The 13311-nt window shown below is 33.0% G+C and overlaps 3 protein-coding genes across 5 annotated transcripts; 2 read left to right on the top strand and 1 right to left on the bottom strand.

Moving 5' to 3' along the window:
* Positions 1 to 1130: 1130 nt before the first annotated feature.
* LOC113848271 (protein MHF2 homolog) lies at positions 1131 to 3427 on the top strand. 2 transcript variants are annotated; one of them, XM_027477723.1, is made up of 6 exons: positions 1131 to 1220; positions 1314 to 1362; positions 1462 to 1563; positions 2746 to 2785; positions 2934 to 2987; positions 3080 to 3427. In XM_027477723.1, exons 3-6 carry the CDS (start codon positions 1471 to 1473, stop codon positions 3181 to 3183), a joined length of 291 nt encoding a protein of 96 aa, XP_027333524.1. In that variant the 5' UTR covers positions 1131 to 1220; positions 1314 to 1362; positions 1462 to 1470; the 3' UTR covers positions 3184 to 3427. The 2 variants fall into 2 exon arrangements, with proteins under 2 accessions (XP_027333524.1, XP_027333523.1); XM_027477722.1 differs by having other exon boundaries at positions 1195 to 1220; positions 1462 to 1502; positions 3080 to 3311.
* Positions 3428 to 5360: 1933 nt separating this feature from the next.
* Positions 5361 to 8379, top strand: LOC113847507 (protein-L-isoaspartate O-methyltransferase 1-like). Of its 2 annotated transcripts, XM_027476662.1 has the most exons (5): positions 5383 to 5544; positions 6034 to 6304; positions 6796 to 6960; positions 7168 to 7457; positions 8106 to 8379. In XM_027476662.1, exons 1-4 carry the CDS (start codon positions 5539 to 5541, stop codon positions 7413 to 7415), a joined length of 690 nt encoding a protein of 229 aa, XP_027332463.1. In that variant the 5' UTR covers positions 5383 to 5538; the 3' UTR covers positions 7416 to 7457; positions 8106 to 8379. The 2 variants fall into 2 exon arrangements, with proteins under 2 accessions (XP_027332462.1, XP_027332463.1); XM_027476661.1 differs by lacking the exon at positions 8106 to 8379 and having other exon boundaries at positions 5361 to 5544; positions 7168 to 7620.
* Positions 8380 to 8647: 268 nt separating this feature from the next.
* LOC113846177 (28 kDa ribonucleoprotein, chloroplastic) lies at positions 8648 to 12597 on the bottom strand. Its single transcript, XM_027474158.1, has 5 exons — positions 12054 to 12597; positions 11861 to 11962; positions 10685 to 10966; positions 9791 to 9859; positions 8648 to 8973 (listed from the first exon to the last, which is right to left on the bottom strand). The coding sequence occupies exons 1-4, from the start codon at positions 12543 to 12545 to the stop codon at positions 9794 to 9796; spliced, it is 942 nt and encodes a 313-aa protein (XP_027329959.1). The 5' UTR covers positions 12546 to 12597; the 3' UTR covers positions 8648 to 8973; positions 9791 to 9793.
* Positions 12598 to 13311: the final 714 nt, after the last annotated feature.

Genomic DNA, 13311 nt, shown 5'->3' with positions numbered 1-13311 from the left:
TTTCTTAAAGAAGTCTTGTGTAAGTGGAATAAGGATAAGATGTTTATGCTATGGAACACCCATTTAATAAATTATTTATTTTAGTAAAAAAATTATACATTTAAAATATAATAGTAATTTTATCGAGAGTTGAGTTATAAAAAGGCCTATAATATTCCTAGAAACTCAATATTGATAAGATGAACGTTGTAATAAAAGTTGACTCTTAAAAAATTAGTAATATTAAGTTTTACATGGAATAACATAAAAAGTTCAAAATGGTTTTAAAATTAATAGATTTTTTTAATATATTAGTATTTTGGGTTGGACTTTTTTTTATATGAGTGGTATTTATTTATTTATTTTAGATTACAAGTATCATAAAACGTAAACAATTATATTTGAGCTTGATACAATTATTGTGAACGACAAAAATTAAACTCAAGCTCGATATTATAAATTAAGTTAAAACAATCTGAGTAATTAATTCACGTGTCTCGTATAGTAATAATATTTGAAAATACATAATAAAAGATTAATAATTAATAATTTTTTATTTTAAAATTTAACATTATTAATATATTAAATATTAATTTTTATGATATTTTATAATTTTTAATAAAATTTTATTATTTATATTTGTCATTGTGTATTATTCAACAGATGTTTAAAATTAATTAAAAAGTTTGTATTTTCTTGTAGTTAAAAGAAAATGTTGCGTTTATCTCGGTGCACTTGTCTATTCATTACAACAAAGGTGGTATTTCGATCCTCCGCTGCTCTCCCAGCTCCTCCTGCAGAAATATAGCTTATAATGATTCAAATTTGGATCTCAAAACATACAACTTTGCAGATTCAATTTTATACTTACAAGGGGTATTAATTTTTCACTTTGTTTTTATATAAAGTTTTCTAACCTTAGTTTTAAAAATTGATTTTAAATAATAAAAAATATTATTTATTATATTTCTAATACAATAATATTATATAATTTTAAGTAAAAAATATTATTAAAAATAATATTGAAAATCGAGTTTAACATTTTTATAGTTTTAGATTTATATAATTTTTATACAATATTATATAATTTTTTTAAAAATGGTTTGTTGGTAGCTTTATCTATTTATTTCCCTCCAAGCGAGTGTGAGTGTGGTGCGAACCCGCGAAGTCAAGGTTGTGGCGGTGAAGGCCGCAACGTATTGCTGTAATCTGTAATAATGGAGGAAGGCACCTTTGACTGCGTACGACTCTAGAACCCTTTCCTCCCTCCTCTTTTCTACCATTATTTTTATTTTCCTAAATACCTTTTTTCTTCGTTCAAATTGAGTACACAGGATATGATTCATTCCATTTTGAAGCGCGTTTGGACATTGCGAGCACTTGGTTCCACTCTCTTACTCTCTCCTAACTCTTCCTCCTTCTCCTTTCGCTCCCATTTTATGGAAGTCGCTAACTTTTTTCTATTGTTGTTTACATTTACAGAGCGTGAAAATGTTGAAGCTAACGATAATCCCGACTCCGAGGTTCTTCGAAAATTTCTCTCGTTTCGTTTCTAACCTTTGCGATATGTCGTTGGTTGAGCTGGTTGGTCTTTTGTTTGTGTTTGTTTCTTGACAATAATATTAATTTATGAATTCCCCTTTTGTTAAATTGTGCAAGTTTAGAACAATTCAATTGTTTGTTTTTGCGCTGTTATTTCCTACAATTACTTCACTGGATTTAAATATTATACCGTATTTCTAGAGCTATTTAGAAACCTTGCCAATCACGAGGTACATTTCTGTCCGTTTACTGTCCATGTTCTTGTTGGGACAAGTGAAGTGGCATAAGGATCAGTGTATAGTTAGGTTATGCATATCCATGGCCTATTATTGCCCTTATTAACATAAAGTACATGCCTAGTCTAACAGAAAATTGCTTCTTGCATGCATTTAAATCCCAATTTGTTTTTTCTTTGGCCACGATCCACTTATTAGCAGTGCAAGCTTACCTATGGTTCGCTTCCATCTTATTATATGCTGTGTTGATATTGTTCTATTGTTGTTTTGCACATTAAGAACCATTGGCTAAGTCTTGCTTGCGAGGTTTTTCAATTTCAACCACTTTATGGCCTACAAGATCCCCACATATCATCTTTCAGTCCTTGTAGATTTGCTGCATAATAGTATGTAGTTCGCAAAATTCTATTAAATTGGTTACTCTTGATCACATCCTTGAAGAACCTTCAACTTGAAACGCTGAACATATACATCTGAATGGCCTAAAAAATTCAGAGTAGGGCATGTGCTAACAGGTTAAGAAATTTGCGTGGCCTCTAAACATTCAGTGTTAATTGTTGTGCATTTTTATAAATGCAAGGGAGCTTTGTGTTGATTTTTGTAATAGATGAGAGATCTGTGTAGCAAACATGAAATACAAGAGAGTGCATAATTATTTACAATATGTCACATTCGAATGTTGTGCTTCCTTCTCAAAATGTTTGGTAATGGAAATGGTTCTGACTCTTTCCCTTTCAATTTCTTTTCGTTACTATTTTGGTTTTGCTACATCTATTTCCATGTTAAGATGGTTTTCGAACTATTTCTAGCAAATAATATGATTTTCAAAGTAAATATTGTAATCATTAACTGACTTGGTGACATCAACAGCAATGACATCCTCTCTAGGACCTACATCCTCTAATATTTTAGCTCTACTTCAAACTACATATTTCTCTTAACTGTCGAATTGCATGCCAATAATCTGCAATGGGTTTTGCTGCTACAGGCCGGAATTGGAACATCCAGGAAGAATCGGCCAACTTCTGGTACTTATGCCATGTATCCATTATTATATCGTTCTGTTGATAGATTACTTATTTGGTGGAGGTTCTGTGACTAACTCACACTATAGTTGTGTGGTATTGCAAATTGAACACTTGCAAGTTACTCATTTCTCCTTTTTTTATGTTCCAGCTAATGCCAATGCTGTGAGGCTTACCAGTGAACTTCTCCGGGTTTTTATCACAGGTTCATCTATCCTAAAAGAGAAACAGTTTGTGCTTGGTCATGGTTACAACACATTCTTTATCATCTTGACAAAAACCTTTCTGTTTGTGCAGAGGCTGTTCAACGGGCTGCTGCTATTGCAGAAGCAGAGGGTGCTAATCAAATAGAAGCTAGTCATTTGGAGATTATTCTTCCTCAGTTACTTTTAGATTTCTAAAGCATTTGAACTACTTAAATGTAACTTCTACTTCTCCCTGTCATCAATGAAGTAGAAAGCTCATTAAGGTTTGTTGGTGAGAAGCTATATCAAATACAACTAATTTGTCCAGGAACATAGAAAGAGAAAAGGGCTGGGGTGAGAACTGTGGTGTACCTTCACTCATTTCTTTCTATTGCTTAAGTGCTTTCTAACTTGTATTGCTGATTAATTAAGCGAAAGCAAATAAGATTTTCTTGTGCTCATATAAGACAATGATAATAATCGAATGATTTTTAGGATCAAATACCTAAGCGACAGCAAGTAAGATTTTCATGTGGTTATACAAGACAATGATGATACTCAAATGAGTTTTAGGATCAAATACCTAATCGCAGTCCAAGCTAGCGGTTCTAACTTCTATATTCAACTAGACGTAGATTATATTATAGTGCACTTTTTATATTCAACATAAATTAAATCAGTCAAAATATCAAGAATATTTTTGGTATAAACGTGCGTCAGTAAATAGAAGGGACTGACACTTAACTTTCCCTTTTTATTTTCAAGAACGACAGACTTACCCAGAAAATGTTTTAGTGGAATATTCTGTTTCAAGGCTTAAAATGCTTAGGTACAGCTTTTGTTGGCTGCAGATAGGATCTAATCTAGCGGAACATGCTAGTTCAATAGTGTCAATAATTCATCGGTGAATTTGTTTTGAGTTACATCGTACTCGATCACGACAAATGTGCAGCAATACAGGTTCTAAAACCGTTGCTTCTAAACCATCTATAATAGCATAGTTAAGGAAAAACTGAGCTAATATAGAATAACTCTTGTCCGAAACGACCTACATCGCCTTTCTGTTACAGCATCAATTGCATGAGAGAAGTTTTGTCATAGCACCTTTTGCCCTTATTTGGAGCTTCAGTTGCTGTTTCTGATTAGAACATTATGCCTAGCTAATTCCACTTGTTCAATAACTGCAAATGCTAAAAATATTAATTTTCAGGACCAATACTAAGTGCAAGCTAGCAGTTCTATATTCGCATATGCATAGGAACAATAATATTCAAATATTATAGTTCCTCGTATGACGTATCCCATTGACTATAAGCTTTGTATCAATTGCTTGCTTAGGATTCTCAGAATAATCACGATTCACGGCAATTTTGTTCCAATGGCAGCCAATATCTAATTCTACGTTACTCTTTTGATGACCTTGATTCAGCACATTTTGCTGACTTTCATTCTTTATATATTCATAGACAAGGTAGTCGGAATCGGACTTGGACAAACGAGGAAGTTTATTGGCTTCTTCAGCCAATTCCGCTGCAATGAAAATATGAACCAATTAACATACGCTTTCCTTTCTGTGTATGTTGGTGGTATGGTTCCTATAATTTCCAAGTATGTGAAAGATTGAAATTCTTTGAATCTTTGCTCAACCCAATCCAAAGTACAGTTCCATTTGATCTAATTGACCAATGAATCAGTGAGATAAACACATAGAAACACAACCTGATTTGGGATTTGTTTGAAGTGATTGAGTCAACTAAAGCTAAAGGTAGAGTTGATCCATAATAAGCATTGTTCTTTTATTATAACTATTAACTAATGCCAGGTGGTAGATTGATTATTCCTATTGCTAATTCATCTCAAGATTTAAAGGTTGTGAATGTGAAGATGAGAACTACGATGGTTCTATCCACTGAGACTACTCTTCGATATAACACTTTAAGCCTCTCTCTAGTTTATCATTTTTTGTAAGTGACTTCCGAAATACTGAAATTTTATGTCCGAAAATGTGTGGTGTGATTAGTGAAAAAATGCAAAAAACAATTATCCAAACATAGTTGATTCTCTTTTTATTTTTATTTTAAAGTTTTATTAACTTCAGCCTTTAAAATTAAGTTTAAAAATTTATAAATAAATTTTTTTAATAAAAAAATACACAGTTATTGTATTTAAGTTATAAAAATATAATAAATATTTTTTTAATAAAATTTTATTATTATTAATTGTTTATCCTCGTTCTCAAGAATTAAGTTTAACAAAATTCATTATTTTATATCAAATAGTTGATCCTCAAACAAGAGAAAGGCTATGTGAAAAAGCCCAAATAAAATCACGGCAAGCCCATTCGATCTTTGAAGTCCAAATATAAGCCCATAAGACCCAACTCAATTGGAATGGAGTGAGCGTGAGAAGGAAAATACGAGAAAGATGCCACAACGGAACTGCAACACCAACATGGAATATATGTAGCTGTTCCATTTACAGCATCATTCTAAGTCTGACTCCAAACCCAGTTGGTCCATCATCACCGTTCTAAACCCTAATTTCATCACGGGAAACGCTATCTACTCGAGGATGGAGGTAACCCTCTTTCCCTTTATTGGTTCACAGAAACGCCTATCTCTCTCTCTCGTTTATATTGTTCTGAACGCTGATCTTTTACCTTAGCAACTAAATATAGAAATTATGAATTTGTTTTCATCATTCATCCTCATTATATCATCAATTTGTTTTCGAATATGTATTTGTAAAGGGTCCTTTGGGTGGTATGTAACCTGGTTCTATTTGGTCAACATTGGCTGAACAAACTGGACCGTTTTTCTTACAGTTGAAGGGCTAATCTCTCAACCAGCCATATCTAGAGTGATCGTTGTCGATCCATATAACTTGGATATCAATACTTAATTGTTTTGTGCTTGTTTTCACTTTTCTGACCATAAATTTAGACTTTGATTGGGTTAAGAGGATAAAAGGAATAATGGAACTAACTTGTTCATGTTTTCTTATCACGTCCTCCTATTTTTTCTAATATTTAAAACCAAACTGAATATAGTTTTCCAAAAAATGCAGCAATTCTGGTCTGGGAGTGCCATCAATGAAAACAAAGGGATGGTAGATAATTTGCAGCGTTATGGAATAATCTCCTCTAGAAAGGTTGGTGAAGTAATGGAAACCATTGATAGAGCTTTGTTTGTACCCAATGGAGCCCAACCTTATGTTGACAGTCCCATGCCGATAGGCTACAATGCCACTATATCTGCACCGCATATGCATGCTACCTGCCTTCAGTTGCTGGAGGATAAATTGCAACCAGGGATGCGTGCTCTGGATGTTGGCTCTGGTATAGTCCATGAAATGAACTATTTATGATTGTTTTCTGCTAATTTATTCTGGTGTAAGTGAAATGGGAAAAGCTTATTGATTAGGTAACAAATTTATTCCACTATTGCGTGTGTTTGATTTGGTGAAGACAAAATGTTGAAGATACTATGCCATGCTTGAAGAAATTGATTGCTAATATTGATGTTAGTGTTTACACTTGTTGATAAAAGGTACGATAATAAGGGAGTGCAGAATATATTGGATTGTTGATATACTTCTTTGATGGTGTTATAGAAGGATGGCATGAAAATCTTATAATATAAAACCTTGTTTTAATCTTATAATATAAAACTTTGACTGTTTCGATGTGGAAATTTTGTACATTCCAGGATGCGCTATATAGAACTAAATGATGTTTTACACTTCTATTTAACAGGAATTCACTGCATTTGTACTCCGTATTATTTGCATTTGATGCTCACAATTCCCTTACTATGGGCCTCTTTGCAGGAACAGGGTACCTGACTGCATGCTTTGCCTTGATGGTTGGACCCCAAGGCCATGCTATTGGTGTGGAACATATTCCTGAATTGGTTTCTTTTTCAATTGAGAATATTAAAAAAAGTGCTGCAGCTCAACCTTTGAAAGACGGTTCCCTTTCTGTGCATGTTGGTGGTATGGTTTCTATGATTTCTGTGAAATTAAAACATTGAAATCTTTTAATTTTTGCGAAACAAAAATATAATTCTGTGTGATGTAATTGCACAACTAAAACTCTGGTCTATAGTGATAACTGCCCAGTTTTATTAGTATTTCTTGAGCAGTTAAATAATGCTGGTGGGTCAATAATTTCAAATGTTTGAGTAACTGTTGTGTTAACAGATGGAAGGCAAGGTTGGCCTGAGTTTGCTGCTTATGATGCCATTCACGTTGGAGCAGCGGCATCAGAAATTCCCCAACCACTTATTGAGCAGTTGAAGGCGGGTGGTAGAATGGTTATTCCTGTTGGAAACCTATTTCAAGATTTAAAGGTGGTGGATAAGAACTCTGATGGTTCTATCAGTATCAGGACTGAGACTTCTGTTCGCTATGTTCCTCTCACTAGCAGAGAAGCTCAACTGCGAGATTAGGGAACTGCAAGTCTCAATTGCTGCGTTTCTGTACCACGTGCTGTAAGAATTTGTATAGTTAAAGTTGGCATTCTTTTCTTACTAAAAAACAAAAATATTAATGTTGATCATGCGGAGTATTAGTAATAATTATACCATAAATATTCGCGTCGGTTGTCTGAAATATGAATCTATTTTTTCGGTTTATCTATAACACTTTTTATGTTGATGAATATTTTGATATTTTTATGTAGGCAAGGTTGGTTTGTGATTATTTAAAATAATGGCATGAAATAATTAAATTAAATATATTATTTAAAAAGCTGGTAATTGGTAAAAATAATTTCGTGAAATAAGAAATTTTTAGTGGAATTTCTTTATGATAAAAGAAAAGAAATTAAAAAAATGGACAACTTCGACTTAAGGATGATTATTTTGGATAGTTGTGTTATCTAGTTATTAGTGTTTCATTACTTTTAGAGCTTTTATTTTTAAGAAATTGCTATTTGATTAATATTACATATATCAATATAATTATATTTTACGCACTACTTACTGGTTGATATCTTAATTTTCAAAAAAAATTGTCATATCACATCGCATTATATCCATTATTCACCTAATCAAATATGGCATTAATGATAATTGATAATGTTTAGGTGGGAGAATAAAGCATGTATTACTAAATCTGATACATACTTGTCTGTGCAGCTTAATCTAGACTTTCGTTACGCGCTTCTGTGAAGAGTCATGCATGTGTGTTTGCCTGTTCGGCATTGGTTTTCTCAAATTTGTAATAATCCTCTTTCATGAAACCTAACAGTCAAGCTGTACGGTCCTCTGTATTTCACGTTATAAGTTTTAATCTGTTTTAGAGAAATGTACCAGCACGTTAAATTATCCTTGCGTGCCTTACACAAGTGAGAATAATTACTATTAGACTGATTTAATGCATGTTTAGGTGAGTATTTATAAAGTTGAGCTTAAATGAACTTGATTATGTGATTGATTTTATTTAAAAGTGAATTTAATGTGATTTATATTGCGATTTTTTAAAAGTATATTCGTAGTAATTTTAAAAGAATTTTTTAATTCAACTAATTTTATTTTTTTTCAAATATCACGTTAGTTTAAACGTGAATTTGAAAGTAAAACTAATTTTAATCGAGAACAACTGAATATTTATATATATATATATATATATATATATATATATATATATATATTATAATAAAAAAACATAGTTTTATAAAGATTTAAGGTGCATCTAAACATGCACTTAGTAACATATTTAGTTCCTTGTTGGGATTATTATTATGAAAAACACATTTAGATAATAACATTGTTTAGGTCAACTATCAACTATGCACACAATTTCTAATTCTAGTAGGGAGAGTTTCCATGTCAAATGCAAGAATTCGATAACAAAGGGAGATAACTGGCAGATTTTTCTGCGCTTGTAACATGAGATCAGATCTTGAAATCATCATCGTATCGAGTCTTAAAAAATATTCAGTCAATTCTAAGTTCAGTAAATTTCATTTCTGTCTTCTTGAGATCTTTTCTGTGAGGACCTAATCTGTGAAACACGCTTTCACATTCAAAAAAATAAATATATAAAAGCGAAAAAAATAGGGAATTTAAAATAATACGTATGAAATCCAATGAAAAAATTCATTATTACAGTAGAAGAACTAAATTTTAAAATTATATGGACAACTTAAAAATAGATCGTGTCTTTAATTGAAGGAGATCAGAATATGAAATTGTCATATAAAAGTTCCTAGGCGGACTTGAAATTTTGGCACCAGGTGTAGTTTTAAACTACACTTGTCATTTGCAGGTTGAAAACCACTTGAACAAGTGGGTGAACCATTAAAAGTACGTTTGGATACACTGCTTATTTAATATATATATTTCTAAATAATGACTTATTCTTTACGTCATAAATTTAATAATAAAACTTATTATAATAAGCTGAAAAACATATTATTAGAATAAACAAACTGTTCTTAAGCTCTTCCAAGACGACCCTAAAAACAATTCTTTGCCGACTCCATTACTCCTGTACTAGGTGATGTTCAGAATCATAGCTTTATGTTTTAGTGCCGTATAAGTAGCCAGATAATTTGTGGGGAGAAAAGCGCTAAGAGACCATTTCAATAATTTTGTTCATCCATAGCAAACAAAATGGTTAAATAAAAATCAAAAGGATTTCTCAAAATCGCTAGAGTTGTAATTGTAACTTAATCATTTTCATCTGGACATCAAATAACCTTAAAATAGCCAAATCTAATCCGAAACCAGCTGCCAAAGAAGGTAAAAAAATTTGACACTATTTACTCAGCCATTCAAAAGGAACTCAATCAGCAGACATGGAAGATTACTTGAATTACCACTCAAAAGGAGCTACGTCTGGACCTGTCCTCTGCAACATTAACTCTTATTGCCCTGCCGTCCAAGTTCTGCAATATCAGAACCAAACAATTAACCACACAAGTAGTCCTTGTAATGATGCAAACTTTAATACAGAATAAGAGGCAATTTCAGTAAATGGATCCCATGCAGTTTTCATGGGAACCGCAGACCGCAGTTCTCCTTTCTTCTCTGTCTTCACTCTTCGTCCCAGCCGTTGATCTCCTTCTTCTCCACCTTTTTCCCATCTTCTCCAGTTTACCCCTCCTAACCTCCCTCCCCTTCCCCATCTCTTTTTCCTTCAGCCCTATTCAGTCTCTTTTTTCCTCTCTTTTCATCTAGCTCTCCTCCCCTCCCTTCCCTTTCACCCCCACTCATCCTCCTCTCCTTATCTTCTCATCCAGCCTTTTTTTCTTCTCCCTATTAGCCTTCTCCTGTTCTCCCTCTCCCTTGTGCTCTCGCTCTCATCTCTTTTTCAGCCTCTCTTTCTCTTTTCTTCTCCTGGTTTTTTTTTCACTCTTTCTGACTTAAGCTAAATTCGCTTAAGTGAATTTTTCTTACTTAAGCGAAATTAATTTAAGCAGATTTTTTTTACTTAAGCAAAAATCACTTTTTGTCAAATTTAGTTTAAATGAGTTTTTTTGACTTAAGCCAAAATTAAGCAAATTTTGTTTCACTTAAGCAAATGTAAACTACAGGCTGCAGTTTTCTCCAAAACTGCAGAGGATCCGGATCCGCAATGTCATAAGTTGGCCGTTTAAAACATTGTAACACTAGCCTATGGCAATCTTGTTGCCTTCACCTTTCAGCACATTTAATTACCAAGGCATGTTAATGTTTACCAATGATCAAGTAATGAGGTACTTCTGTGTTACCTGACCATCAAGAGCAGCAATGGCATCATTCATATCAGCCTCACTGGACATTGTGACAAAGCCAAAACCACGTGATCGACCAGTCTCTCTGTCATAGACTACCCGAGCATTCTCAACCTTACCATGTTCACTGAAAATTTGCTCCAGGCGAGCATTGTCAACATCCCACGGCAAGTTGCCAACGTAGACTCTTAAAGCAGAACCAAAGGCCCGTGAAGAGCGTTCAGGCTGCGCTCCTCTTGGAGCTGCCTTATTAACAGTCAACAATCTTCCATCTAGCTCCTGTCACATAAAAGATAGATAAGATCCAAAACAACTCAAGAAACCCCAATAAAAGCAATTGAAGAAGAAAATTAATACACATGACTTTTTCCAATAAAGGACATGTCACATGCAAGAAACATTACAACTGGGAAAAAGAAAAAAGACAGAACATCTTTATACATGCGGAAAAGTTTCCATATTCATACAAAGTCTGATAAGAGCAAAATTCATAAGATTCAGTTTTATGCCGTTCTGTGAAAATAAAAGTATAATATTCCAAAGACGATTTCATGGTGGGAACAGTTATAAGTTGAGTAACGCTTTGATATTAACAGATATGACATCTATTCTTCTTAAAGAAATAAATGGAGATGCTGAAAAAATAAGTGTTGCAGGTTCAAAGGAACTGAAGAGATGCTACTTAAAAAGTTTGGCAGTCTACATGAAAGAAAATATCAAACTATTTGATCGATATGCTCATCTTCCTCTTCATAGTTTGTCCCCAAGTTTTCTACTAGTTGGGGAGAGCAGGTGATTGCTAGTAATGTACAACTAGCTTGCAATTTGGGATCAATAACATAACAACCCTGTACACATTTGTTCACACTTTTACATTAGAATTTTAACATTGACAATTAGCAACATCAACAGGTCACATTGGAGCGGAATGGAATGGAATGATCTTAGGTTCCATTGTTCGGATAGTTTAAGATAAGATGGAATAGGGTAGAACATATTGGCGTGCATTCCATCCCATTCTTTCCATTACCCCTCATTTTCTACCCCTTCAATTTGGAGCATATGAGATGGAACCATTCTTTGTTCCACTCTAATAACTCACCACATTTGATCATAATTACAATCCCTTCTCACTTAAGTCACAAAAATACAAAATAAAAGCTAAGAACTTACATAGCCACTGAACATATCCACAGCCTTCTCAACCTCTTCCATGGTACTCATGGTAACAAATCCAAACCCGCGACTTCGGTCAGTGACCCTACTATAAATGACCTGAAATCAGACACACATGGGAATGGAAACACACTCAAACATTGAAAAATCCAAACCTCAAAAAAAACAGCATGACATAACAAGAACTCACCTCAGCAACCTCGACGGTGCCAGCCTGCTCAAAGAGCGATGCCAATTTCTCACTGTCAACATCAAAAGGCAAGTTTCCAACAAATATTTTGACTTCATCAGATGGTTGAGCAAAACTCTCTTCCCCAAAAGCCCCATCTTCACTACCCTCTACTTCCCCTTCACTACCTTCAATTTCATCAACATCTTCAGTTCCCCACGTGGGGTCACCTTGATTCTCCCACGCGCTTCCTTCACCGTCTTCTTCTTCTTCTTGTTGGGCCCAATCTGATGTCTGGGCCACGAATGTAAGGGGAGAGGAATGGCGGGTTGGGGTGGTAGTGAGGGAAAAGAGTGAGGAGTGAGAGCGTGAAAGTTGGAGTTTGAGGGGCTTAGAAGGAATTGAGAAAAAAGGGTATTTGGTTTTGGTGTGAAAGAGTGAAGGTAGAGAAAGAAGGCATGATTCTGCAACTGTGAGGGATTTGAACGCAGCCATGGTTGGGATGAGAGACATTAGAGGCAGAGGAAGTGGAGGGTTTAGGACATCACAACACAATGGTTGGAGTTGAGTTGAAGATAAGGGGTAGAATTGAACTCAAACAAGGAAAGGGTTTTGGTGCCACGCGCATGCAATCAAAGAGTAATTTTAAATCTTTTTTTTTTTGTTTAAATAAAAAATATTTTAAAATATTATTATGTTTTTAAGATAATAAAAAAGATTAAAAATATTATAAGAAAATATTACAGAGCTCGTAGCTAACATATTGGAGATCTATATTCAGATATTTTTTTTCTTTTAATATAAAACTTTGTGGGCATCTTTATCTTTTAAAATTAAAATTAAAATTTTATCTCAATAATTTATATTAATGTGTAAACCAACCTTTTATTATTTTCTTAAAATTAATTAAAATAAGTTTTTTTATATTTTCATTTAATAATAAATTTTTTAATCAGTAAAAAATATTAACTTTTATAACGATTAATTTTATATTTAGTATCTATTTTAATTAGTTGATGACGTAATTTTTTAATATTAATAATATATTAAAATTAAATACTGTCATATAAATTATTAAAGTGAATTTTTAATTAAAAATATTTAAAGTATTCTATTTTAAAAATATAAATCTTTTTACATCTCATTTTGAGGTTTGATATAAATGAACAAATAATTAAAAAAGCATAACAAATAATATAACAGAAACACTAAATTATATATACCGGTTATTATTATTTTTTATCAATTAAATTTTGTTAATGACTTCAGTTTATAAACA

This window comes from Abrus precatorius, unplaced genomic scaffold (assembly GCF_003935025.1).
Source record: "Abrus precatorius isolate BTA unplaced genomic scaffold, Abrus_2018 Scaffold8, whole genome shotgun sequence".
Lineage (NCBI taxonomy): Eukaryota > Viridiplantae > Streptophyta > Magnoliopsida > Fabales > Fabaceae > Abrus > Abrus precatorius.
This window is presented reverse-complemented; position numbering and strand designations above follow the sequence as displayed.